Source organism: Oncorhynchus kisutch, linkage group LG15 (genome assembly GCF_002021735.2).
Source record: "Oncorhynchus kisutch isolate 150728-3 linkage group LG15, Okis_V2, whole genome shotgun sequence".
Taxonomy (NCBI): domain Eukaryota; kingdom Metazoa; phylum Chordata; class Actinopteri; order Salmoniformes; family Salmonidae; genus Oncorhynchus; species Oncorhynchus kisutch.
The window spans coordinates 34,840,730-34,867,840 of NC_034188.2; the positions used below are offsets into that span (position 1 = coordinate 34,840,730).

General features: G+C 44.4%; 1 protein-coding gene across 1 annotated transcript in view; it reads right to left on the reverse strand.

Annotated features, from left to right (window-relative positions):
• Positions 1-5,651: 5,651 nt before the first annotated feature.
• Positions 5,652-27,111, reverse strand: part of LOC109905240 (protocadherin Fat 4) — a 96,554-nt gene continuing 75,094 nt past the window's right edge. Inside the window, exons 7-17 of the mRNA XM_031790203.1 lie at positions 25,728-25,908; positions 24,471-24,721; positions 19,897-24,243; positions 18,619-18,723; positions 18,037-18,344; positions 15,695-15,780; positions 14,976-15,155; positions 14,463-14,587; positions 14,143-14,354; positions 12,544-12,805; positions 5,652-11,352 (exon numbers count right to left, since the gene is read on the reverse strand). Of these exons, the coding sequence (XP_031646063.1) occupies positions 9,452-11,352; positions 12,544-12,805; positions 14,143-14,354; positions 14,463-14,587; positions 14,976-15,155; positions 15,695-15,780; positions 18,037-18,344; positions 18,619-18,723; positions 19,897-24,243; positions 24,471-24,721; positions 25,728-25,908 (7,958 nt within the window). The 3' untranslated portion in view covers positions 5,652-9,451. The remainder of the gene's footprint in view (positions 11,353-12,543; positions 12,806-14,142; positions 14,355-14,462; positions 14,588-14,975; positions 15,156-15,694; positions 15,781-18,036; positions 18,345-18,618; positions 18,724-19,896; positions 24,244-24,470; positions 24,722-25,727; positions 25,909-27,111) is intronic.

The window sequence follows — 27,111 nt, forward strand, 5'->3', positions numbered from 1 at the left end:
GAAAACATTCAAACTTGAGAAAAGAATTACGGTTTATTATTGTAACCTTCCATGCTGGAACTGGTTATTATAAATTGGAGTTACATGAATCGGAGTGTGTAATGAAAACTAAACCAAACCCACAAAAGAGAACAAAAGAGACAGGAAGTCAAAGGCTCAAACTTCAGCTCACTCCGTCTAATTGTGTGGGAGTAGACATTTGACCATCTTTTTAGGTTGAGGTTTCAACCGAAAGGCGTCAAAGGAAGTCTTTATAGAACGTAATGCAATTCTCCACGCTTTTTGAGGAGAGCCAACAATATAGCCCTATCATTAATGATATCCAGGTCAATTAATCATCAGGAAATAGAGCTGTTTTCAAAGCTGTTTTATCCATTTTTGGATATGTAGTTTAGTCTGTGAAAACAAGAGGTTGACTGAGGACATTTACGTTTGGACAGGCTTTTGTATTTGAAAAAAACAAAAAAACAACCCATCTATTACAATGGTATTTTGGTAATCAATAGAATGGGTATCTTCACATCCCAAACAAGTAACCCTTCATTTACTCTTACTGTCCTCTCCTAGAATGCTCATGACATCATGCTCAGAACACATTCATCTCAATAGCTGCCTACAATTAACTTCACACCTACTTCTAGTCTACTTGGTAAGAGAGGTATTTTTCCATTGCTCCATATCTATATTTGGTCAGGTCTCCTGTGCTCCATTAATTAATTGGCAAGAGCTACAATCAGGAACATTTATTGAGTCAACACAGACTCTCTCATAACATTCTATAATTGCCTCGATGCTTATTACATCAGAGGAGAAATACATCATAGTCACTGATGTCTCATTGAGGGCTCCCTGATAGGAGTCAAAATCAATACCTAACTTCATATTGTAATAATTGCCCTCGCCGACAGCACTCTGACCATGAATCAGAGAAACAAAATCATCTGGTTTTTGCAACTGAGACAGCATGAGTTATGTGTCCCAAAAAAACAAAAGCAGACGTGGATATTGCAGTAAAGTAAATATTTACCCACCAGTTTTAATTAGGCCGCTATTTCGCTATGAAATTAAGCATCTCCGTGATAACACAGCAAACATTACACCAACGTTGAATTGTTTAAAGTGAACATTAACCCGAAAATTCGGAGAGAAAAAAACAAGAACTAATATATAATGTAAAAATAGCAATAATGTGGGAGCAATTTATGCTAATTAGGCTTTTATTTATGGTCCAATAATTGGGCACATTTGAATTGTTGATGATGTTTTTTCTCTTCTATTGGTTCTATCGCTGTGTGCTCCCCATTGTTCCCTCTGCGGAGATCAAAGGAACTCCAATTGAATAGATGGTAATGGTGCGTGGCTGTAGTCTCAGTGCCGAATGGTTGAAGAAAAACAGCCAATTTGGGGTCTACGTGGACACAATTAGCACAATTTATGTGCGCCTTTCACTGAGGTACTTTCACTAAACCCACGGAAGGGGCTAAGCATCCACTTCTGAGCTATGATTTTCATAACCTTAAAACCTCTTGTGTCTTTTCATTACACTGCTAGCAATAGAGTCGTTGTGCTACTTTGTATGGTGTCATTGAGGATAATGCCAAAAGAAACTGTATGACAGCACTGCCATTTGAACTGACGGCTTTTTGTCAATTATGCTAATTCAACCGTGCGTAAATTGAATCAGCATAATAAGCATAATCCCCATCGAAATCCACCCGTTTAAGCTAGAGAGATGTTTTTCTTTTGCATGGTGCCTCGTCTCAATCCATTTGCCTATGTAGGCCTTCTGCATCTGTTGTCGAAAGTGGCAGAGCTACAGCGCAAAGAAGCTTTGTTTTATATAGCATAGACACTTCAAAACCTTGTTTCTTATGATTTGTTTTTGGACTCTCTGATTTGCCATTTATGAATGTATTATTCAATGTGTTTCTATGGGCTATAGTAGTAATGGCCAAATGTAATATTTTATCAAATAATGTTTTTGTTTTTTATATATACCTATAGGGGTCCTTATGTTAAAATTCAAATAGCTAAATGATCCATATTATGACCATCTTAAAACGTTTCCATTTGTTAGCTTAGTAACCCCCCCATCATGTGTGAATGTTGCTGTTTATATGTTTACTATATATCTTTATCTGTATCCTATCTGACTTGCCCCCAACTGAAGTTTCTTCTGGAGAAATAAAGTAACTCATTTAAATTCAATGCAGTGATTGACTCCCATCCGAAACTAAGCTACCCGTTTCTCTGAAAAACAAGACCCCTAATCACGTTTTTATTGTATCGTAGTTTACATCAAACGCTCGGGGCATGGCTTATACAGTCTCTTTCGTCTCCCCCTACATTCTAATGAGACCGCAAATGGTCCAGTCCAGATTTGAGCTGAGGAAACAAGGTGCATTATGTAGGTGGGAGGTAACCAAACCATTGACACACAATTAGCATGAAGCCCAGACCTTGGAAATAGCATTGAGGCTGCCGAGAGCTCGCTTGACAGAATGAAAAGATTAAGACATGGGGAAAGATATACAGGGCATGGGAAAGTCCATAGGGGATACGGAGCGACTGAAGTATGCCCGATGATTGAAGGCCGACAATTAGGCAATGAATGTTATTGTGAAAATGTATGTGCCTGAAACAGCTGTTAAGTGTCTGTGCACTCCTCCATACTAAAGAGAGGCATTTATTTGGACATGGCTTTTGTTTACCCCCCTCTATATATACATGCAAGCCTGTCAAAGAAGGACTGATGAAGTAGTAGACAACTACAGAAGTACAAAATTCCCTCGGGTACAGAATTAGGTCAAATTGGGATGCAACCCAGTGCAGTCAAATTCAAACGCAGGAAACAAATGATCCGTGGTGGTATTTTACATTATGATCCTCATCCAGAGTACAATACTACAAGTCTATAAAATACAAGTGCACAGGAAGTACTGAAAAGGTCCTCTGGAATAGTTGCTGGCCAGCAGGTCATTGTGTGTAAAATCCCCCTACAGAATGACTTCATGAACATAACAGCCATGCTGAAATATGTGGTAACTACATAGAAGGCAGCTGTTTCTACATTTCTTACTGTAGTTGAGAGAACGAATCAGCAACACATAATTCAGAGCTGTCGGGTCTGGGCTTCACAATCACTGAAAAAGGGGAATATTGTAAAGATTGGCAATACACTGAGACTGTGTGCACCTCAACTTAAAACGGGTGTCTTCATGTTAGTATGGAAATAGTTATGGGGAAATGACTACCTGTGAGTGGGATAACTGACACGTGTCTTTTTCAATTCGCACAACGATTAATGAAATAAACCAATTCCCATAGTGCATTCCGAGTAATTGCTTGACTTACTTAGGGAACTCTGTGAAGCAATTTTTATGGAGTAGTTTCTACAGTTCTGTGTTCTTTGCCAACTTTGGCAGGTCTTGGCACCAGTAGCAGCATTGATTTGGTCTCAGTTGTCTTTCTTTGCTCTATAGAGATTCCATGAAAAGGGATTTAGCATACACTCCATAAATGGAGGAATGACTATCAGTATGCATTCAATGTTATATGATGAGGTGGTGGCCAGCAGAGTGAGTAAACATTTAGATAGGCGACCCACCCACAGATGCATACTTGGCAGTGTAAGGACTTGGCCCATGCAGATGTTTGTGTGTGTAGTGCTATGTGCTGTGGCTTTGGCCTGACTGGGGATTACTTGTTGACCATTGCTTGTAGACAATCACTTTTTCCATGTTTGTGTCTTGAAGCTGAGACCATGGATGACTTGAAGGAGACCCCTCTGTCTGATGGATAGCCGACTCCGAGTAAAACCTCTGAACTCAAACATTTAGGTTGGAGGCACTGTAAATGTCCACTATAGTTACTGGAGTCAAATGTGCCTTTATCTCACCCCAAATCAATGTCAACCAGACTATCTTTCCAAATCTAAGACAAGTGTGTTATTTTTTCCCCAGGGGACAGGACACTAGTTCAACCGTTAGCCAAGCACAGAGAGCTAGGCGGCAATTAAGTCAGCATCCCCCTGAATTAGAAAACAAAACAAAATAAAACAAAATGCTGAGCCAGCAGTTTAACGTCGTAACTCATACCAGATGGGAAGTGTTGTCCTTTTAGCGTCTGCAGATGAAACAGGGCGTGTGTAGTGGCACTGCAACAGGATGTTTGATACCAGTTGATGTTTGCTGCTTAGCACTTATCAGACACTTCTGGTAGCGTTTTCAAGAGGGTGGCATATAAGCAGTGGCTTGTCCAGAACATTTTGAATGGGGTGACCAAAGTGGGGCACAGAACTAGTTTAGGGGGGCCATAACATTTTGAACCTTAATCGATGCAAGATGGATTTTTTTCAATATAATTGTTATAGTTTGACGCTTTAAATGCTTCGTTTTGGTACATTTCCCTGTTGAGGTAAATCATAAATCAACTTGAAAAGTCTTGTTAAAGTGTTTGCGTTCAAGGTCAGGATTTTTGTATGAGGGCATTATCATACAGGAGTAAATTCACTTTGTGAAAGTGCCATCCAGAGTGTGAATTCTACCATGACTTTTTTTTTATTTATTGGGACCTCCTATGCGTGCACGTGCACCACCTTTTTTTCATGGGCTTTATAGCAAAGATGTTATTTAACTGTAAAAATGCATTACTTTTTCATGTGTCATGAACACAACCAGTCATGATGTTTTCATCTGATTATCAAACTAATCACTTCGAAAAGTAGGCTACCGTAGCACCTTCATCTACCTCAAAATAAGTCCAGCATCCCAACAGTGCACTGTGCCACCGCCATTTGAATGGAAAGGGACATTAATTAAGAACGCCGTCAGTGTCACGATGTTCGGCCTACAAAGTGGCATGTATCCATGGATGCCAAGGGAAGCTAGGCTTCCAGTGAAATGTTTACAAAAATAAATAAATATAAACGTAAAAAATGATTTCCCAATGCGTGTGTATCCGTGTTTCATAATGTTCCTTCAATTCGCGAGGCAAACAGTGCCGCTCTGTCTTGGTATCTGTAGCCCATGTATCTGGTGCTGTCTGGCCAAAAACAATATGGCATGTCATGCTCTTTTTTTTAACGTCTTGGTCAAAATGATCAATATATTCATTGACAATCTATCAGATCTCAGAATTCTGGCTGGGGGCACTTGGGTGGCCAATCAGAATTCAGGGGTGGACGTAGCCGCCCTCTGGACACGCCACTGCATACTGTATAAGCCTACATAATCCTTCCCTTTGGACGAGAGAATGTGCCAGCAAGTCATAGAAACAATATATTATATTCCAAAGATGCAGACATACAAAAGTATGTAAACCATTTCTCTCTTCGCCCGCAGTTTATTTCATTGATGCTTTCATGTCAGTTGAAAGGCATCGACTTGGCTGCGTTAATGCACAGCATTGAGGAACACTATTGAAGGCAATGACACAGCTTTGATGCAGATGTGAACTTGAACACTCCTCATTATGTAGATCTCTTTTGCTGTTTTTTCACGTGCAAGTATTTCACCAATGAGCCAGCGATTGTCCTCCATTTTATCCATCAAGGCCTTAAGATTCTGTAAGCATAAATGAACACCTGCCTCAAAAAGCTAGTCATTAATGAAGAGTTTAATTGCAAAAAGCTATATATCCATTTTTGGAAATGTTGGTAAATGAGCTTTTATTGTTTAAATAACCTCACTTTCTAATCGTGGCAATGGGGTTGTTCAATGACAGACATGTATTTGTTTGAAACGTATCACTAGATCATTTCATTTCAGAGAGATAAATAATCAATGTTTTGTTGCAAAACGCTACATATACGCCTCACTCTGAGATTTTTTTTTTGCATTGATAGGTTTGACATAGTCAGACAAATGGTCACATTTTTAACAAAGACCGGTACAAATGATACATTTGTGACGTCAATATTTTAACAAAATAATTTATTTAAATGAATCAATACAGGTAATATGAGTTATGTATTTAAAGTATACAGGAAACAAACATTCTATTCCAGCTAAGCAATGTATACAGCATATAGCGTTTTGCAACAAAATCCATTTTAATACACATTCAAAATCTAGGAATTAAAAATCTGAGAACAGTAATATATTTCACAAACAAAACAGGTACCCATAAGCAATCATTTCTGATAATAAAACAAACAAATGTGAAAAGTGAATGGATATAGCATTTTGGAACTAAACTCTTCGTATGATGTTCCAGTCAGTAGATTATCCTCTTGAGCTTTAACTACATGCAAGATAGGCAGGCCACTTCCCAGAATAGATTTTAGGATCAGCCAACAACTCTGAGTCTTGTTAGTGAATAAGGCTTATGTTCCTCTGAACAATGCTTTTAATTAAAAGCCACATCATTTAAGCCTAAGGAAAGCTGTTATAGTTTCATCGTGCCTCATGACGCCGGAGTCGTAGGAATAATCAATCTTTATAAACAAGCTCTGGGAGGATTTTGAACGAACTGGATGATTTAATAAAGTCAATAATATTGCCACACCACATCCTCTTATAAACATTGAGGACAAGTCAAAGTAAACAGAGTAGATCAAAACCATTGTAATGGCAATTTCATTCGATGACACTTGTGGATATTAAAATAGTGAAGCATTTTAATGGCAGTTTTATTCCGATGACACTTGTTGACTTTAAAATGGTTTCGCTCACCACTAAGCTGCATGGGAAATTGCCTCTAGCTCCTTTCGCGCCTTCAGTCAAGACAAAGAAGGTTTTGGCACGGGGAGATACAGAACATCAGGAATGCCTTGTTGGCATCTCCGTCATTATCGCTCGCTTGGAAAACAATTTGTTCCAATTTTAACTTGACACGTTGATAACTTCATGTGGCGAACGTTGATAACTTAAGTCAACCTGCACTGCTAAACTAACAAATGTAATCATGTGAAGTTGTGCTTGACTAGGGGCCTCTACTAAATCTGTATCTCTGAAGCGTTACGGATTGCGCGGGAACATTGCCTGTTCAATCTTTATCGCGGAAATTCAGCCGTTAAAGCCCAATTGAAATTGAAAGTCAATGTTCCCGTGGAGACGGCATTCACAGTAAACGCTGCATTCGTCACCTCAATCGGAAATGATCTTTCACATTTCTGTCACAAAATCTGTAACACGTCAGCGTTAAGGGTTGGAGAGAGCCCCTAATTTTCAATCGCGCTGTAACGCTGAACTTCTGCGATACGGATTGAATAAAGCCATACGAGTGTTTGTCCATTTGACTCCATTGAAATAACATTAACTGTGTTTATCCAGTGTTCTATATTATGTTCCTCAGAAATATACGGTATACACTGTAGCAATTCCATTTCATAACCAGCTAGTGGCAATTATTACGATAAGACAATTCAACAACACAATTTTGGCAACTTTTCAACTACAACAAATCCTTCTACGACAAGTATACAGTGTCTCCCCATTTCTCTAGTTTTATTTAGTAGGACAATACTCCCTTAATGCAGCCCCGTTTCCCTCTCACCTATAGGGGTTTGTCTCCCTTTCTAATTCACATATAGTTGGAGTGCATTGCTACGCAATCTTTGACTCCTCTATTCAATTTGATACCCTGCCATGCCAGTCTCACAAACAGTAAAGAGAGAGAGATGCTGTGAGGTTCATTTGAATTCATCTTCTCTTGTATTTACTCAAGGTTCTTTTTCACTTGCTGTCATGATCATTATGAGTGTTATTATTATTTCAGCATCAGCATGGTACAGCATTCCCAAGCAGGCTTCGTCAACATTGGCCTCGGCAGGACAGAACCTCTCCAGGAGCCCGCAGTAATCCACCAGATTTGAGTTGTCACTCCTCGCTTGGTTCATGGCCTCTCTCTCTCTCTCTTTCTCGATGACAGAGAAGATAAGCATGTTGCATACCGGATCACCAGGCTACGAAAAAATTGTTCTGCTGAATAAGCCAGATGTAAATAATTGTTGAAAGCAATACAGGGCCCTGCGTCGCTGAGTCCGCTGGATGTTGTGCTTGGCTGCCAGCACCGTGGCTCAGTTTCATTTAGGTACTCAATGGCCTTTTGAAATGTTTTGTTCAATTCAGCCCACAACAGGCTTAGAGTCCTTAGAGTATAAAATACCTTACCACCCACATTATTGAGCTGCTATATAAGCTCAAAGGTTCCTATTTTAAGTTTGCGTTATTTTTAGACAGCCCCCATAGGATTGCAGTGAGATTGCTTACCGCATGGTGTGCTCACCTTGTATTGAAAGAGACCCTTTAAATAAATACTTTTTATTCTGTTATTGGCTTTTTACATTTACAAAGCATGTTATAGTTTTATCAAAAGTGGAAAATATTGATGTTACATACGTAACAAATGTAAAAAATACGTCTTTGATCTTACTTTCCCTGAAAGTAAGAACATACACTTGAGCAGGTGAACATATCCATTAAACACTGCTTAAGTCACTTAAGTTAATAAAACAGTACAAAAAGTAGAAACCATAGATTTAAAAAGAATGGACAAAAACACTGACAACTATAACCATGATTTCCCATGAATAAAAAACATTTACACAAGTTCATAGTCTTAGTAGGGGGGGGGGTCACGTCAAAACGGGATGGATCAGCTAGCCTTGCCCAAACCTTTTGGCTGGTCGAATAACACTCCAGCTCGGAGGATTGTGACCCAGACTATTCACCCCAGAACCTTCCCACCCCCAGCCAACAGAACCAACAGTAACCTCCCCATTCTCCATCCTCAAATGTCGGTAAGGCAGGGACTTGATTAATCTTAGGTCTTGGGAGTGCTTAGCCGGTCATCTGTGAGCACATACAGCCAGAGAAAGTGGTCACCGTGCTCGTGTCATAACATTGGCAGGCCTCGATTACCGTGCGAACAAAGTGGTGCGCTCATTTTCGCACCGAGGGCTGTATCTTGATGCTTACAGGTGCAGTGGGATCAAAACACACATGCTTCCTTTTAAAAATGAGAATCGGGACAAAAAAAAAGACCCCGGCTGGGTTTCTATTGCTATGGCCTTTGGAATTTCTCCTGCAACGTGTTTCAACGTTATCGCTTATCTCTCACAAGTGAATGTAACAGAAGTCTTGCAAAGGAGTGGCATTATTGGTAATACAGACCAGAAACATTTTGATTAAGATAAAATGGAGCTTTGCAGTACCTAAATTGAATTCAGACACAGGCTCTTTGTTCCAAACATTTGGTGTTAATGTATTTCGCATAATGACGCCTTAAAGAGATGAATGATTGTACAGTTACAGTATGAGGTCTGGAAAGGACTGGTAAACTCTTCCAGGAGGTTTACACTCCATTCAAAGTAATATTACAGGTGTCCCTTTCTGCACAAAGACATTAATGGAGACTGCTAGTCCAATGTTCTCTGCTTCTTATATACATCGTCTTAGTTTGTCTTTCAGAGAACATACCATATTGTACGGGATTGTAATAAATAGTCTTATACATATTGCTCGGCCTCCCCTTCATTCAGAATGGTCACTGACCCGTCCCCACTGTTCATCTCAATGTCCATCTCTTTTGCAGCTGCGTTCTCCGGCAACAGGGCCAGGTCCTTGAACACATCCACGTAATGGCCGAAGCCGGGGCCCCAGTTCAACAGGTTGTCCCAGTTGAAGCCCCCGGCTTGCTGGCCCAGTTTGTGGGGCAAAGTGTAATGGTCCGTCATCGGCGCCTGTGCAGCGGGCCCGCCCTCGGCCCACCGGCTAGAGTAACGCCTTTGCTTGAGCCGCCCGCCGTAGTCCTCATCGTCGGCGTCCGACTCGTTGACCTGCGACAGCTTGGGAACCCTGGAGCTGTAGGCCACGGGCTTCTCCCGGTCGTACTCCATCTCAGAGCAGGTGAAGGAGTCGTGCGAGTCACTCTCAGATGATGACTCCGGGGGGGCGGGGATGCCGTCGGCCGGATTGCGGACCCGCGACATGGGCCTCCGGCAGTCCTCCTCGGATGAGGAGCGGCCATGGTCGGCGCTGCAGATGCTGGGGTTGCGGGGCCGCGGTGTGTTGAGCCGCTCCACCTCCTCGATGGACAGCCCCACAGGGGGTCCTGTCTCCAGAGGGATCTGCTCAATGGGCTGCTTGAGCCGGCTGCTCGGCCGGGAGCCGTGGCCCGCCATGGTCTGGGGGCTCTTGCTGCGGCGGCCCAGCCGGGTGGCGTAGTTGAACATGGCGCCCGGCTGGCCTATCTCGTTGTGGTGCAGGTCCAGGGGGCTTCCATCCCGGCGGGCCAGGTTCAGCTCCCTAGTGGGGGTGTTGCGGTAGAAGGACGAGGGCTTGTTGAAGGGAGCCGGGCTGTGCCTGGAGAGGGGGTTGGGTGTGGGGCAGGCTGAGTGGCTGAGAGGGGTGGACCTCAGGGCCTGGCTGTACTGGGGCTGGTAGTTGTAGCTAGTGGCCCCCAAGGGCAGGGGAGACTGTCTGGCGAAGCCCAGAGGGCTGTGTCTCTGGATGGAGAACTTGGGCGTGTGGCTGCGGAACTGCTTGTAATGCTGGATGATGTCGGCGTCGGACGGGGCGATGCTGCTGGCATTGTCTATGTCATAGTGTTCAATATCTGCCTCAGGCATCTGGCAGGGGGCACACGGGGCGCTGGGGATGGTCTCATTGTTGTGGGGGATGTCCGTCTCGTCATAGATCAGGTAGGGGTTCTCCCTCTCGATGATGTCTGGCTTGGGGTTGCCCTCAGGCTGCTTCCTCACCGTCATGTCGTCGCCGTACGGCGGGATGTTATCTGGGTCGTCAAACGCCACGTTCTCGCTCCCTTTCTTCTTCTTCTTCTTCTTCTTCTTCTCCTTGGGCTGCTTCTCCTCCTTTGGCACGTTGGTCTTGTTGCGGCCCTTACAGTGGTTGCAGAGGATCAGACTGAGCACCACCAGGGCCAGGGCGGTGGCACAGCTGCCCACAATGGCCGGTACCGCCCAGATGGGCAAGGTCAGCTCCGTGACCGTGGGGCTCGGGCTGCAGATGAAGCCGCCGTTGTTGGCTGTCTTGCAGAGTGTGCCCTGAGGGCACTGAACCCCCAGGCACGCCACCAGGGTCTCGCAGGTCTTGCCAGTGTAGAATTCAGAGCAGACGCAGGTGTAACTAGAGTGGGGGCCAGGGACGCAGCTCCCTCGGTTCTGGCAGGGGTTCGAGGCGCATTCGCCAGGCGGGAGGCACTGGTAGGTGTACCACTGGTTGACGCACATCAGGCCGTCCCAGCATGGGCTGCTCTCACACAGGTTGGGCCCTCTGCAGCCGATCTTGACGCCTGGGCTGGTCTTAGAGATGGTGACAGTGCTGTGATCTCCGCTGAAGGGAAGATTTTCCCCATTGTACTTCACATAGGCCAGGCAGCCGTCGAAGCCTGTGGTAAGAATAGGGAGAGGAAGAGGTGTTCAAATAACAGGAAGCACTCCTGGACGGCTATTAAGACAACACAGTGATAATTTCCGAATTAATTTTGAGCGCTTTTCAGAATGTGCCAAGTGGCTGGGATCGCCAACTTGTAAATAACAGGAACCGAAAGCTATAATCAGAACTGGAGGAATTTTGTTTAGTCGGCAAATTGGTTAAGCATCGGCCAAAATCTCAATGAAATGTCCTCATTGAAAACACCTCGACAAATCACATTCTCAAATGCGTAAATAAATCGTTGGCAACTCTGAGAGAAGCCAATGTAATTATTTTCAAAAACATAGGAGGTGGATGCCAGACAATCTTCAGACCTCGTATCGCTTCAAGACATCCATCTGGAAGAAATGTTTTTGTGACTAATTCAAACCTTCGCTTTCATTTTGCTCCACAAAGTTCCCTCACAGATGTAAACACATGTTTATTGAATTTATCCCATTTTGTTCTATTCATTAGATCCTTACTAGTTGAATGCACACCAGACCACAAATGCTTCTACATGCATATTAAGCGAGGGTCAGTTCCTATTTGGTGTAGGTGTGGGCCCAAGAAACCGGGACCAGATAATCTTCGTGCTAGGCAAGTCAGCCTGCCATAGGCATGCACGTTTATTTTGAAGTATATCTATACCTTATTGTGTGAAAGAGGCCAACAAATCATTAAAATTGCTTCTTTTTTTTACCATGTTAGTCCATTGTATAAAGTCATTTTCTTTCCATTAAAAGTCTAAAATGTACAGTGGTGTATCCCTTCTCCCTGGAAGCCCTCTCGTTCACCCTATCCAAACTATTTTCGAGTCCTAAAACATTTCATATGTGACATCTGATCTGATTTAGATCTAATCCAAGACAAGATTCCATGGCAATAAGATGATAACATGAAAGCATCAAAGGCAGGGCTCCCCACCTAATCAAACTACTTTCACATTAGTTATTGTCTAGAAATGATCTGTAAAAGAGAGCAACATTAACTCTCTTCTACAATTTGTCCAATGTCAAATAAAACACAATTTACACTTGCTCCAGAGAGCAGGACTGCAACAACATGGTCTGATTCAACAGAAGACCTTATATTAATTGAAAAAGGTATCTACCATTCACATACTGTATGACAATAACAGAAACTTCACACATCACCACCTCACCTGATGCAATTTTCTGCTGGGTGGGCCCGGAGGGGACTCCACCGAGGGACATGGTCAGGACGTTGAGACCCCCGAAGTCCTGCGTGGGGTGCTGGATGAGCTTGAGGAGTGCCCCGTCCACGTGGAGGGAGGTTGAAGAGCCGTTCTTGAAGACCTGCAGGACGTGCCACTGGCCATCTGATAGGACCATCTCTCCCAGGGTCCTCTCCACCTTACCCCCTACACCAGCATCAGATATATAGTGGACATTGCCGTTCTTCAGCTGGGAGGGAAAAGACAGAGACTGAGTTAGATGGATGGACAGATAGGCAGACGAGGACAGACGGATGGATTGGACAGACGGATGGACACAGACAGACAGGAATGCAGGCCCGGCAGACAGACTGATACTGTATTGTACATGTTTGTTGAGAAGGATAGAGTGGAGAAATGTGATAAGCATGATGACGTGATTGTATGCTCTGATAATTCCAAACTCAGAGATGTTGTTGATGTTTTGTTTCAGTTGGAGAGCTGTTCTTGTTTTGTAATACTAATAATCTATTTAATTTACAGTACCGTTATTATACCAGTTACCTTGATTGAAAACACATTTTCCTTTACAACAACGACTGTTGCAGTGCAGAGGTAAAGGTTGCATATGCCAAATACCAGTAAACCAGCTATTATTATGATGATCATATTAGGTATGCAGGAACTTTCATACTATTACCTTCAATATGCATAAACTATATCCATACGCAACAGAGTGAATCATATAGAAGTAATTAATCAAAATGACAGTGTGCCAGGCATTGTATATGGTAATCTCATATATTTCAGCCTAAAGTGGAAAAGTAACCTCTTTTGCCTCCCCTTCAAAGAAACAAAACATCAGCAACGGTATGTAGCTTCAGGAAGAATTGATTTTAAAGGCCCACGATGAAAATCTGGAAATGGAAGAAGAAGAAAAATCACACGAGCCAAAAACACAGGAAACGAGATCTGGAGAACCAATTTAACTTATCTCTTTTACATCACGTTATTTATACCCTATGCATATATTTTTTTTGGTGGGGGTCAAGCAGTACATTCAATATTGTTCTTTGGGCCGTATAGTAGTAATGGTAGGGGGGATTCTGGGGGGACACGCACTGCACCGGAAAACACAACCCGGTGTGTCCTAGAGGGAAAGGAAGCGGACTGGGAGAAAAAGGAAAAGGATGAATAAGAGCTTGGGCCCTCGGACAGCTGCCCCGGATCAGTCAAAGCCTTGAACTCTATATCAGCAGAATGAAGGAGCGTATATGTAAGGGTAATGAGAGGAGGTGATAAAGACACAGATCCCCTTATAGCTTTGACTCAGGGGGTGGGGGTTAAAAGGGAGGATTGTGCGTACGTGTGACATGTTTAAGTGTGGACCGAGTGGCAGATGGAGAAACAGACACAAATGAACGCGTGTGAGTGAGAAATCTAAGTATAGAAACCTCAGAATGGTTTGGGAAAAGCAAAACAGACAAACACATTAGCACTAGAAGCGCATCTCTGCATGCATACAGTATTTGTACTGTGTGTGGCGTGTTACCCGACAGGGTTTCACTCCGTGGAGACTTCCTTTACCTTGATGGTGGTGTAGTTGCTGCTCTCCTGGATGTGGAGCAGGGTGCCACTCTTGCTGCGGGTGCGGAACTTAACCTTGAGGCTGCTGGGCCCAGAGAGGTCAGAGGTCATGAGGCTCTGGCGCAGCAGGATGTCCCGTTTGGGGCTCTGGCGCATGGTGTAGTCAAGGCGTCCAGTCCCATCCAGTGAGAGAGCCGTGTCGGCCGTGATGTCTATAAAAGAATGAAAAGCACAAGTCAAAGGAAATGATACCATCTGCCTTCTGAGTGATGGTCAAATTCAGAAGTGTATGACAAAATTCCCCTCCAAATTATTCGTACATTTCTCGCAGTATTTTCCGGTGAAGCCCTCCATGCATTTGCACTGCTGCCAGGACCAGTAGTCAATGCAGGTGCCCCCGTGTCTGCAGAGGTTGGCTGTGCAGGCTCCTTCCAGTCTGGGACATCTACAAACAAATAGACAGTCAGACAGGCACACACAAGTCTGCCTCCCTGGTGGACAGCCGGCCCTCAATAGGACACGGCAGATTCCCGCAATACAAAAAAACCCATAAAAGATCCAGGGAATTAGCATATTAAAAGATCTATCCTCGCCACTATTCACAACCAACTAAGAGAAAGAATTTCCATTCTACGATTACTATTTCAAAAAACTGTACATCTGCTATTTATATCAAAGATGGCTCTTCAGCTGTTCTTGAGGGTTGAGAGCTTCAGAGAATGACCAGATATCCTGCTGGGAGAGTTTGGGGTTTTAGGGGGATTGAGAGGGATGGAGGGGGTGTAGGGAAAGACAGAAAAGAAGAAGAGAAGGAGAGAGGGAGGGAACCAGACCTGTCAAGGATGTCATGAGATACCAGGGCCTGACTGGGCTCCAGCGGGCGGCCGTTGACGGCAAACTCCATGATGCAGCCCACAAAGTCGTGGGTGGCAACCTGGCCGCGGCGGTGAAGTACGGGCTCTATTGACCTGACGCCTCCCACCGAGAGCCTGTTGGGCCCAACGTCCAGGATCCTGCGAGAAAAAGAAGCCGCTGGAGGTCAGCACCTCTCACAATGACAATGACCTTCCCGGACCATTCCTCATCTGCCAGATCGCTCGCACAGAGTCTCGCATACCCCCCCCCCCCCCCCCCCCCCCCCGCCGTCCAGACGGCTTTTCACTCTGCACCTCTCACAATGCTAAACGGTACAAGCAAGTGATGTCCATGTACGTGTTTACATACACTATGATTTACACTAGGCTAGCTGGATATGCAAGGGTTCATTGAGAACAGTAAAGGTGATGGATGTGCCCACAGATTGTTCCATTCTTTGCAGAGATTTGAGATATTGCCGCATTGTTTAGATAGTGACTAATGATGATATTTTGAAGGTGGTAAGCCACTCTGAAAGTAAACAGCTTCAAATGGAATTCTGTTTTTCTCTCTCATTACTATAGATACCGTATACTATGAACATTTGCATATGGAAATAAATACTTCCTCTATACCCAAATTCTCTTCTGTGTGTACTCTGCCAGGGTGTGTGCTAAGCTCTACTTTGTGTTCTTACCAGTCAGTATGCACAGCCACGTTGCTCACAGCACAGTAGCCTGGCTCCTGATCGTCTCCACACAGGTCGACTGTCAGGGACGCAGCCTGCATGACGAGGGGAGCAGACACACACACGTTATTCTCCTTGGACTGTACAGTACATATACTGTAGTAGCACACAACAAATCACCACACACGTTGTTCCTTCCTGTTGTACCAGCTCAGATGGTCATATCTTACTCAGACGAGCACTCCAGTTTACAGATAACCACATGACTGATTTTGTACGTCACAATCAATGTCGTTTGATGGCATACCGTATTTGAAACCATCATTATGAAGATGGGTGGTACAGTAGACTTAAATATTAATCTGAGATTCCCTTAAGATATGACTTTCACCCTTAGCCAATGCTAATAATTGTTCTACTTTCCCTATGTGTCTCTGAAGCTTGACTGATGTGGAGAAAAAAAAGAGGTGGCAAGAGAAAAGGAAAGTGTGTGAACGTGTTGAAAAACCATGACAGCATGCTCCACCTACACCAGGATCTTAGGTAAACACGGAGCGGCCTGCTTGGAGCGTGAGCACAAATCATCCAAGAGATGGCGGAGAGCGTGACCCCCTCCCCTTCTCGGTCTCCTGAGGTAATTGCTAACACAGAAACGTTTTACGAAGCGAAAAAGCAACAAGGGAAACAAGAGTCATTTGTCTCTGGGCTTTGTCGCTATTGTTGAAGGGCTAGACCTACACGTCAGAGCCAGATGGGCATTTTATTAATGCCTTTCTCTCAGATCAAAGTCCCTGCAGCCAAACCGCAGCATACACACACTGTCAAGTGTCTCACACGATTGGAAAAGGGTTTTTCTCAAGGAATAACCCTTTGAAAAAAAAAAAAAACTACCAGGAGCATTATTTTTGTTTGGTTAACTTGGAACAAGGTAAATGAAACAGGGTTAACGAAATCAGTGATGTCACTGGACAGCATCATTTTCTCATGACCAACCTTCTAGATGACAAATCCAGAAAGATGGCTGCTGTTGAACACTACAGAAACATGCCATTGTCTACAGAAACACACTATTGTTGGATTATTTGTGTGAAAAGGTCAAGTTTAACACTTGTTGAGGAGGTAAACAACTGAATGTAGATGTTAAAGGGTGTAAACCAGTTGTAGATTTTTTTTATGTGAGGCCTAAAACCACTCTCATTCATGACAAGACAAACAGAAATAAGGCAAAAATAGCCTTGAGAAGAATGAGACCACAATTGTTGCAGTTAAATTGAGACAGGACTGTATAACAAACGTAAACTATATTAGTGTTCTAAACTTAGTGGTCATACTATTCTCATTGCCATTGCTGTAATAATAAACCTATAATAACAGAGTATAAACAATTAAACAATGCTTGTTGGGGTGCCGATTTCAGTAGGGTGATCTAAAATATGCTTCTCATATAAACAACAGTGTCCTTGACTCTCGGTGCGTCATACATTACTACGAACGGTGTCTGGTTTTCATCTGCTCAGAATCCAAAAGTGGAGGATCTGGTGGAAAAAAAGGCCTTCAAGGGACAACCTCAATGACCCACATCACCTTCTCCAATCACACTGATCAGGTTCGCTTTACACCGCCTCAGGGACTTGGCACTTCAGGCACGACACGTGCCCGCTCTGCTTCCATTCTTCTAGCTCGGCTAAGAGCCTCAACATGGTCATTCCTCAACCTACGCGTAATATTTGCAGTGCAGTAAGGGCAGCATCGCATTTCTCAATGCCATTCTGTCACTCTGCACATCTCAAAGCGGACAATTTAACGATTTTACCAGTTTCCTATGAAATCCCAGTGCAGGGTGAGAAATGACAGATCTGATGTCCAGCAGGAGACTTACAGTATAAAACGTTGGACAGGCTGCTGATTTTTTCTCTCCCCGCCAACTGGCAGAGAAAATACTAGATTCAAATACAAGGAATTTCAGTGTCTGACGCTATTCTGGAGGTTATATTGTAAATCACAACAAGCAATCAAATATAATTACAAACTATGAAAACCCTATACAGAACTACCACTGTGTGGGCAGTTTAATTATCATCTCATGGTGCAAAAAAAGACGACGAGGCCAAATGTGGACGCTGCTCTCGGCTATAAAAACCCAGGAGGTCATAACTGCTATTGAATCATAAACTAATCTTCTATGTACATCTGGTGGCTTTAGGATTTTCCCCTCTACATTTTTGCAATTAAGGTCCCATCAAACCATTAAAACTTACAATAAAATATATTTTCCCAACCGTTTATGGTGCAAAACCAAATAAAGATCTTGGTACATCCATATATATATATAACATAGAAATGACTCTCACCATTCCAGCTCTCCTTGCAATAACCGTGTGGAACTGTCCATCTGCAACCTTTATCATGGTCATTAGTTTATAGGTCCCGCTACCCAAGTTAAACGAGAAGCGCATCTGTCCCTCAAAGATCTCCAGAGCCAAGAATTCCGCCTTGTCTCCGGTCTGGTTGTCATGGTTGTACATGAGGAGAGCGTTGCTCTTCAGTGTGGCAAACTTGATGTAGATGTAGTTATTGTTGGGATCCAGGCTAGGAAACTCCATGTAGGACAGCTCCTCAAAGCCGTAGCTGTTGAGTTCACAGTGTTTTCCAAAGACCCCTGAGGACGAAAGGAATGAATACAACTCAAACAGGGAAGTCATGAATAATTCACCATGCTGCATCTACTAAATCAGCACATAGCTAGGAATCTGTTGCCATCTGCCATCCTAGGCTAACGCTAATCATGCTAAGAAGAGAGAAACAGTTCAACAACATGTGAATAAATGTGACATGGAGACATACAATAAATGACAATGGGGATAGCAACAGTCATTTTTGCCAATCCAGACAGTTTTCAATCATCTAGCAGTTGCCCCTACGTTAATACTCACCAAATGGACAATGACAGTAATATCCATCCACTCTGTTCTGGCAGGAGCCGCCATTAAAACATGGGTTACACTCACAGTGATTGATGATGGAATCACACGTTTTGCCTGGGTTCACAAAACAACACAAATTCAAATGAACGAGGTGGGCATGACAAAGGAAAATGTGTGTGGGGGGGGGGGGGGGGGGGGGGGACTTAAAATCATAGGATAATCTATTTGAAACTTACATGAGTGAAAAAGTAATAAATTGGGAGATTATATATAGATTTGACAACTATAGCCTCTTTATTGGATCTCTGAGGCCAAGAGACATGGTGAAAATATGATGACTTAAGGAAAAAAAATATTAATAGACACAGACAGAACAAGGTATGCAGGGGGCGAGACTGACAATGACCTGCAGCGTCATGTATTTTTAGGTACTGACTCCTGCAACATGAGACAAATAGTTTAAAGGAGATACATTCTTTCACCACAACCAGGCAGGGAAAACAGGAAGTGTGGAGTTCAACGTGAGGGCATGCAAACTACTGTATGTCAATAGGTGCAATTCTTCAGGAGGGCCATTTGTCTTGATGAAACGCAAAAGGTTTGTGGTCATTTGTTAAGGGCATAGTAAAAAAGGCAAAACATCTGCTGTTGATCATTGGAAATGTCTTTCAGCAACTACAGCCAGCAGCTGACCAAACAGACATGATTCAAACTACTGTTCTCGTTTTGCTTCTCTATGTGCTTTCCCTTCACTAAGAGTAATATTACTTTATTCATCATATCATCAACTTAGCATTACATTCAAGCAGGGAGGGGGTGATTTACACAATGGCTAGTACTATTTAGTTAACTTTTCGAAATTAGGGAGAGCAGTCTTCAATACATATTAAACCTCTAAATACTTGACCAACAGAAAGATAGAAAGAACCTTAAACATCTCAAATATGCAGTACTGTAGAAAGAAATACATAGAGAGGAATATGAGTCTATATGAGACTAAGGCCCTTACTGGGTTCAATTTCGCATCATCCTTTTTATTAAAGTAAACATGACAAGATGATACGCATCAAAGCTGATACCCCCCAACTAGTAATCGTAAAACCCAAAAATGTTTGGCAGTCAGGCCTGTATGCTAGGGTTACAACACCTCTTGCAATCGTTTGGAGGCAAATACTTTACTTGGACAAGCAGGATTCATGTGCAGTGTGTGTATACTTGAGCCTAGCTGAACATCTGTGGTTGTGTTGCTCATAAAATCCAAATGACTCCTAAGGCATTGTACAGTACCTGCAAAGCCGGATTTGCAGAGGCAGTTGAAGCCACCGGGATAGTTCTGGCAGAGCGCCCCGTTCTTGCAGGGGTTGGAGAGGCATTCGTTTACGTCCCTCTCGCAGGCCATGCCCGTGAATCCCTCGGGGCAGGTGCAGGAGAATCCCCCCACCAGGTTGTGGCAGGTCCCACTGTTGTGGCATGGGGACGGCAAGCACTCGTCTATATCCGTCTCGCACAGCGCCCCCGCGTACCCTGGTCTGCAACTGCAAGCGTATGGCTGGAGGGGGTGGTTTGTGACAAGGATCACCGGGACACTCTCCTCTGTCTTCATATCTGGCCCCACGCTAAGGCGCTTCTTGCAGCTGCCCCCGTTCTGACATGGGTTGCGTGTGCAGGGGTCATGATCCACTGAGTCTACCTGCACCCCGCACTGCCTGTGCAGAACTTCTGTGATGCTCTGAAAGAAGGTGGCCACTCCACTGGGGTTGACATACTGTCCATGGCTGCGCTTTATGGCGGCCATCAGGAAAGTCTGGTTGTTGAGTTCAAATGCACCATACAGCTGTACTCCAGTGCCTAGCCCCGCCAGCTGTGAGTTTGCGATGCGAACAAAGCTGAGGTAGTGATTGGTGAGGAAGGTGGTGACCCCCTGGGTACGGAGGCGAATCAGGATACTGTTGTCCACAGTGGCGTTGGTGAACCCCATGAAGAAGACGCGGACGTTACTGCTGACAGAGCCATGGACACCATCACTACTCCGGACAGCTAATTCGAATGTTCCATCTGTTGAGCGGGCCTTGGAGTTAAGATCACAGGTGCCCGTTGGGATGGTGAACAGACTGGATGAAGGAGGGGTCAAGGAGCAATGGAAGCTGTCCTGGATGTCTGGGTCTTGGGGCTTCACAACCCCGAGGGACCCTCCGGGGAACATGTTTCCAAAATAGTGGACATAGATCTCCACTGAGCGTGGCTCTGACGGGTTATCATTCTGATCACTGACTTTTACGTGGACCGTTCCAGTGGAGGACATCTGAGGGACGCCAGAGTCCTTGATCACCACCGAGAGGTAAAAGTCACTGATCTGCTCCCTGTCGATCTCTCGACTGGTGGTCAGCACTCCAGCGGGGCTGATGCCGAAGTAGTTGTTGGCTGAGCCGGCGCTGAGCAGACTGTACGAGAACGGACCTTGATTAGGTGAAAGGTCTGGGTCGGTTGAGGTAAGAGTTGCAACGTCTGTCCCGGCTCGCTGATTCTCCATGACCTCTGCATTCACCGTCATCAGAGTAGGACCGTTATCATTAATGTCCTCCAGATTCACGATCAGGGTTGCACTTCCAGTTGCCGAGGGTGAACCAGAGTCCACAGCTAGCAGAGTCAGGCTGAACAGAGGAGTGGTTTCTCTGTCCAGCTCAGCTGCAACAGACACTTGGCCAGTCTGGGGGTTGATGTTGAAGACATTTTTCTTGAAATCTGAGACTATGGAGTAAGAGAATCTGCTCCAGCTTGGGACAGAGTCAGAGTCCTGGGCACTAACGAAGGTGACCAAGCCGCCAGGGGAGAGACCCTCACTGATCTGAACATCATACAGTTCCTGACTGAAAACAGGAGGATCATTGGCATCCAGGATGGTGATGTTCACAAAGACCTCGTCGATATCCGCCCCATGGATGCTTCCCGCGTTCTTCGCCAGGACTTTGAGGGAGATCTTCTCCTCTTTCTCACGATCAAGCGGACCTGTGACGTAGATCTGTCCTGTTTTCCTGTTGATGCTGAAGCCCTTTCTTCTGCTCTTCCCAAAAATTAGGTAGTAAACCACTCCGTCATGTCCTTGGTCGCGGTCACTGGCGAACACCTCTCCCACCACTGTGCCTCTTGGAGCTGCTTCAGAGACTTCAAAGTAGTACTGCTTGGAGACAAAGCGGGGAACGTATTCATTGGCCCCTTTGAGCTGAATGTTGACGTTGGCGAAGCTGCAGCGCTCCTCGTCTGGGACATTGAAGGCCTTCACTGTTAAGTGGTAGACCTGCTTGGCCTCATAATCCAGGAAACCCTGGGTGGTGATTACACCGGTGTTTGGATCAATTACAAAGAGGTCACTGTCTGAAGACTGGATCACGTAAGCCATGACGGCATTGGGCCCAGAATCTCTGTCTGTGGCATTCATTTTCACCACTGTGGTGCCACTGGGAACGTTCTCCTGTACCACAGGGAAATACTCATCGGGATCAAATATAGGTGGGTTATCGTTCACGTCGGTCACATGGATTGTAACCATGACGTAGCTGGTCTTTGCGATCCATCCCCCGTCAGTGGCTGTCACTCTGAGCTCATATCTTTGCTTTTCCTCAAAGTCCAGATGATTGGCCAGAGACAGGATTCCTGTTTTACTGTTCACGGCAAATAGGCCCTTGTCATTGCCCGAAGTGATGTTGTATGCGATGAGCCCATTCATCTCTTTGTCCTTGTCCCTGGCAGAGAGAGTCCTGATGGCTGTCCCCACAGCAAGGCTCTCCGGTATGGTAGCTGTGACTTGGCTTTGGGAGAACTCTGGTGTGTGGTGGTTCTCCTCAGTGACTGCCACTTTCACAGTGGTTCTAGCAGTCAGAGGGGGGTTGCCTTTGTCTCTGGCTGTAACATCCATGAGGAACACCTTGTTCATATCTGAGGTGAGTGAGGCGGCGACAGTGACCCATCCACTCTGCTTATCCAGTTTGAACTTGCTAGAGCTGTTCCCTCCTGATATTATGTACTCCACCTCAGAGTTGAGGCCAAAATCTTTCTTGTCAAGAGCTATGACCATGATAAGTTTGGTGCCAACTTTGACGCTTTTAGTGACAGGTGTAAAGTAGCTAGACGATTCAAACCTGGGTGGATTGTCATTACTATCTACTATGTTTACAATGACTGTAGTTTCACTCATCAATGGCTTTGGAGCACGGTCTGAAGCAGTAACGATGAAACTATGGCGATTTATGTTTATGTTGCTGCCAGTTGAGTTTTTATACTTTAAATGCTGTTTGATAAAGATTTCTCCAGAGCTTGAATTGATTCTGAAGTATTCTGACTGGGACCTGATGAAATAGAATATTTTGCCATTGAAGCCCTCGTCAGGGTCTGTCGCAGACACCTGAGTAACAAGTGACCCCACATCTGTAAGTTCAGGGTAGTCCAGATAGTAAGATGGCCGACTGAATCGGGGGGCATTATCATTGACATCTGTTACAAATATTGTGACATCCGTGCTAACTGTCCAGCCAGAATCATGGGCAGAGACTTTGGCAATGTAATGGTCAGTGTCTTCTCTATTGAGAGGTCTACTGATTGTTATGTCTCCTGTACTTGGATTGATAGTGAACGGTAGACTTGTGTCTGTGATTGAATACTTGCTTATGGCATTAGCACCTGCGTCCTCGTCTGTGGTTGTAACCCTGGTGACAGTGTACCCCACTGGGGCGTTTTCGGGCACTGTGGCGCTAAAGATCTTAGAGAACCTGGGAGCGTTATCATTCACATCTAGCACGTTTATCAGGACTTTAACAGCCGTGCTTTTGGGAGGGTTGCCACGGTCGGTGGCCTTCACTTTAAGGGCATATTGAGCTACTTTTTCCCTGTCAAGAGGCCTGGTTGTTCGGATTTCACCAGTGGCCCGGTTGACGCTGAAGCTGTTCTCCTTGTTGCCGTCGATTATGGCGTATTCCAGCTGGCCGTTAAGGCCACTGTCCTGATCCACAGCAGACACAATGAGCACCCGCTGAGGGGACAGGTTCTCCAGGATCTCTGCATGTAATGGTTCCCTGTCAAATACGGGGTGGTTGTCGTTTACATCCAGCACTGTGATCTCCACTTTCTCATATGAGGAATAGGGGGGGAATCCTTGGTCCCTGGCCTCAATCCAGAGCACATATTTCTGAATGTGTTCAAAGTTCAGTGAATGTTTGATTGACAGCTCTCCAGTCAACTGGTCGATGTGAAAGGCATTATCCAGGTTTCCACTGGCGATGTAGTATGACAGGGCACCGCCACGTGTCGAGGACCCGGTCACTGTGGTAATGATCGTGTTTGTGGGTTGGCTCTCTGGAAATGTGAAAGTAGTATCCTTCAGCTTGATGACAGGGAAGTCTCCCCCAGTCACAAACCGGACGGTCACGGTGGTCAAGTCTGTTTTGGGATTGGTTCCGCCGTCTTTCACTCGGACAGTGAGGGTAACCTCCGAGCTGCCTGTCAACCTCTCATTGGCTGTGATGGCTCCTCTTAAGGGGTCAATCTTGAACTTGTCTGAGTTGCGGCCAGTTAGAGAGTAGTGGAGCTGAGCATTGGGTCCCGCGTCCTCATCCGTCACTGTCACAGCGAATACCAAGTTGCCTGAAAAATACAAAATGAGACCAAATGCTTCAGAATAACTTTTACAGCAGATGTATGCTTAATCATCAATATTTTCCACAAAAGTAATAATTTCATAGGAGGTCAAATAAATACTGTTGATACTTTAGTTATATAATCACATATTATACAAGCATAATATCATTAGACATATACTGTAAGCACATGAATATTTGAAATGAACATTCATGAATAAAATCTGAACCCACCTGCTGAGATGAAGGCGGGGATGTGTGTGACGTAGGGGTGGTGGTGGAAATGGGGAGGGTTGTCGTTGATGTCTGCCACCACCACCGACACAGTGGCAGAGCTGGACGTGCCCAGGGGCTGCCCTCCGTCTGTGGCCACAACTAGGAGCTGATAGTTGGCTCTGGCCTCCCGGTCCAGTAGGGAGCTGGTGATGATCTGGCCTGTGGCTGGGTTGATGGAGAACTGACCGTTGCCTCCAGTCAAACTGTAACTGTAGGGATACATAGAAGAGGACACGTTTTAGTAACACACAGTGGGGAAATGATAGGATTTGTACAGCATGGTTTTAGATGAGATGTTTCATTTATTTTCAATGGAACATATATGTATATACGTTATACACTACTTTGAGACAATATTTGAACATTAGTTTTAGTCAATACAATCTTAATACTGTTACTATACTGTCGCCAGGAGGAGCAGTTTACTACATACATTACATTAGATATTGTGATAATATGCAGCACATACTGGTAAGCTTTCTACTGCCTATTCATGCCCAGATTCAAATATCTTGATCAGCATTGCCAAAATAATCCTAAGGAGGGCACTGTTTTAAGCTTTAAAGAGGCAGAGAGTATATTTCATTGAAAAACACAGACATAAAATAACTTAATACATTTTCTGTGGTTTTTGTTTGATGAAAAGCACCATGTATAATATAATGTATTGGCCAAGCATTACCCAATTCTTAAGGTATTCATCTTAATATTGTATCTCATTCCATTTTCTCCTGTGTTTTGTTGCTTCTCACAGAGGCTTTAATTCAAACAGCTCACCAGAGCAAATATTTTGAAAACGCATCCTATAAAATGGGGCCAAATTATGGAATAAAGTGTGAACACAGATGGAACACAGACTTATTGGGACCACAGACAACCAAGCTGTCTACAACCAGAAGTGGTTCAGACAGTCCAGAAGCAGAAGTTCAAAAAAGCCCAAGTTAATGGGCTGTGAGAATAGAAACTAATAACTGATGGCAACTGGTTATGTTCTCCATTAAGGCCTAGAACCCATGGAACCCCTGATACTAGTTCTGTCATAGCCAATTAACATCCTCATTATGATGTTTTGGGAAAGTGGGGCAAACTGACGTACCCCCCTGCGCCTCCCCATTGGGGGTACCAGGGCGAGGGGGGATCCGAATCAAATGTTCGGATTGGGGTACAGGAGCCCCGCTTATGACCCTAGGGATGGAATGGGGTGGGGGACTGTACCTTACGACACCGTTGAGGCCCACGTCTGCGTCGGAGCTGTTGACCAGGAGCACGTCGGTGCCGGTGGGTGCGTCCTCGGGGATGGTGGTGTGGAAGGTGGCCGAGGTGAACACGGGGACGTTGTCGTTGACGTCATCTACCAGGACAGTGACCGTACCCGTTCCACTCAGGGGAGGAGAGCCTGGTCATAAAAGGAGAGAGAGAGAAGAAAAAAAAGAACGAGGGAATGAGAGCATATCAAAAGACCAAGAGCTTTATTTGAAAGACCTAAGGGATAAGTGCAGACCAACAAAGTACCATATGAGATGACTTATTGTGCTGGCTTATCATTTACATGCTGAAGCAATTTATGTCCTTTCAGGGACTCAAGCAAGAGATCCCTGCATTTAATCCAGCAAACGTCTTCGGTCACCACAAGTCCGACTTCCTGAGCCATACTGCCACATCAACACAAAACACGAGTTCAATAACTCTGAAACAGAATCTTTAGAACGTGTCCTTCCTGGGGTCTTGCATATCATAGATTCAATCTGGTTGCTGAGGTACTAGTATCTATTTTGAGGCAAGCAGCACTCGGTGAGTTACTCTGTGGAATTCGAGAACAGAAAATGCTATTTTCAGCAGAAATCTTAACCGTTCTTTCCCCAAGCGAGTGACGAAATAAGGCTCTCTGGGCCCTGAGGGATGGATTTAAATCAATAGCAGATGAAAACGAACTCCAATGCAGAGATTCTAAAAGATTCAAACATCTGCTGGCTTGAAGTGCCACTTCACAAACCCTTCTTTAGATAGCACGTTCATTTAAAGTGTTACCAATGAATTCGCGGCTCACATGCAGATGTATATTCAGCTGTTAATAGCATCAAATACTTGAACCTTGCATAATGTGCGGAGGCACAGATTAATAAGAATATAATCAAAAACATTTGGAAAAAGTGACCATGAATAATCTCTCTTGGTCTGGAACCTGTGCATAATCAAAACATCAAGAGACTCCAGAATCTCACGCAGAGGGACAAGATGGAGTTTATCCCTTAGAGCCAGGAGGGGCTCTCCTGATTTGTAAAGATCAGGATCGTTCAAAACATGTGCTCATAAAGCTCTTTGCCGCATAACTAACACTTATCTGCTCGTTTGGATGACAAAGGGATTATGGTCCAGTGAGGAGCCTTATATTTAGCTAATGAGCGGTGGGGTGATATCTGCTGTCATAGAACCTTCCTGTGAGAAACAATCCTTTCCAAATAATTCCAAAGACAGAACTTGCATTTAATTCCTGCAGATTCAACTCTATTCTTAATGCATCCAGCTGCAATGATTAGCACAGCAGTTAGCACAAACACACTTAAAATAGTTAAACGCCCCAAACAAAAAATGCATTCCA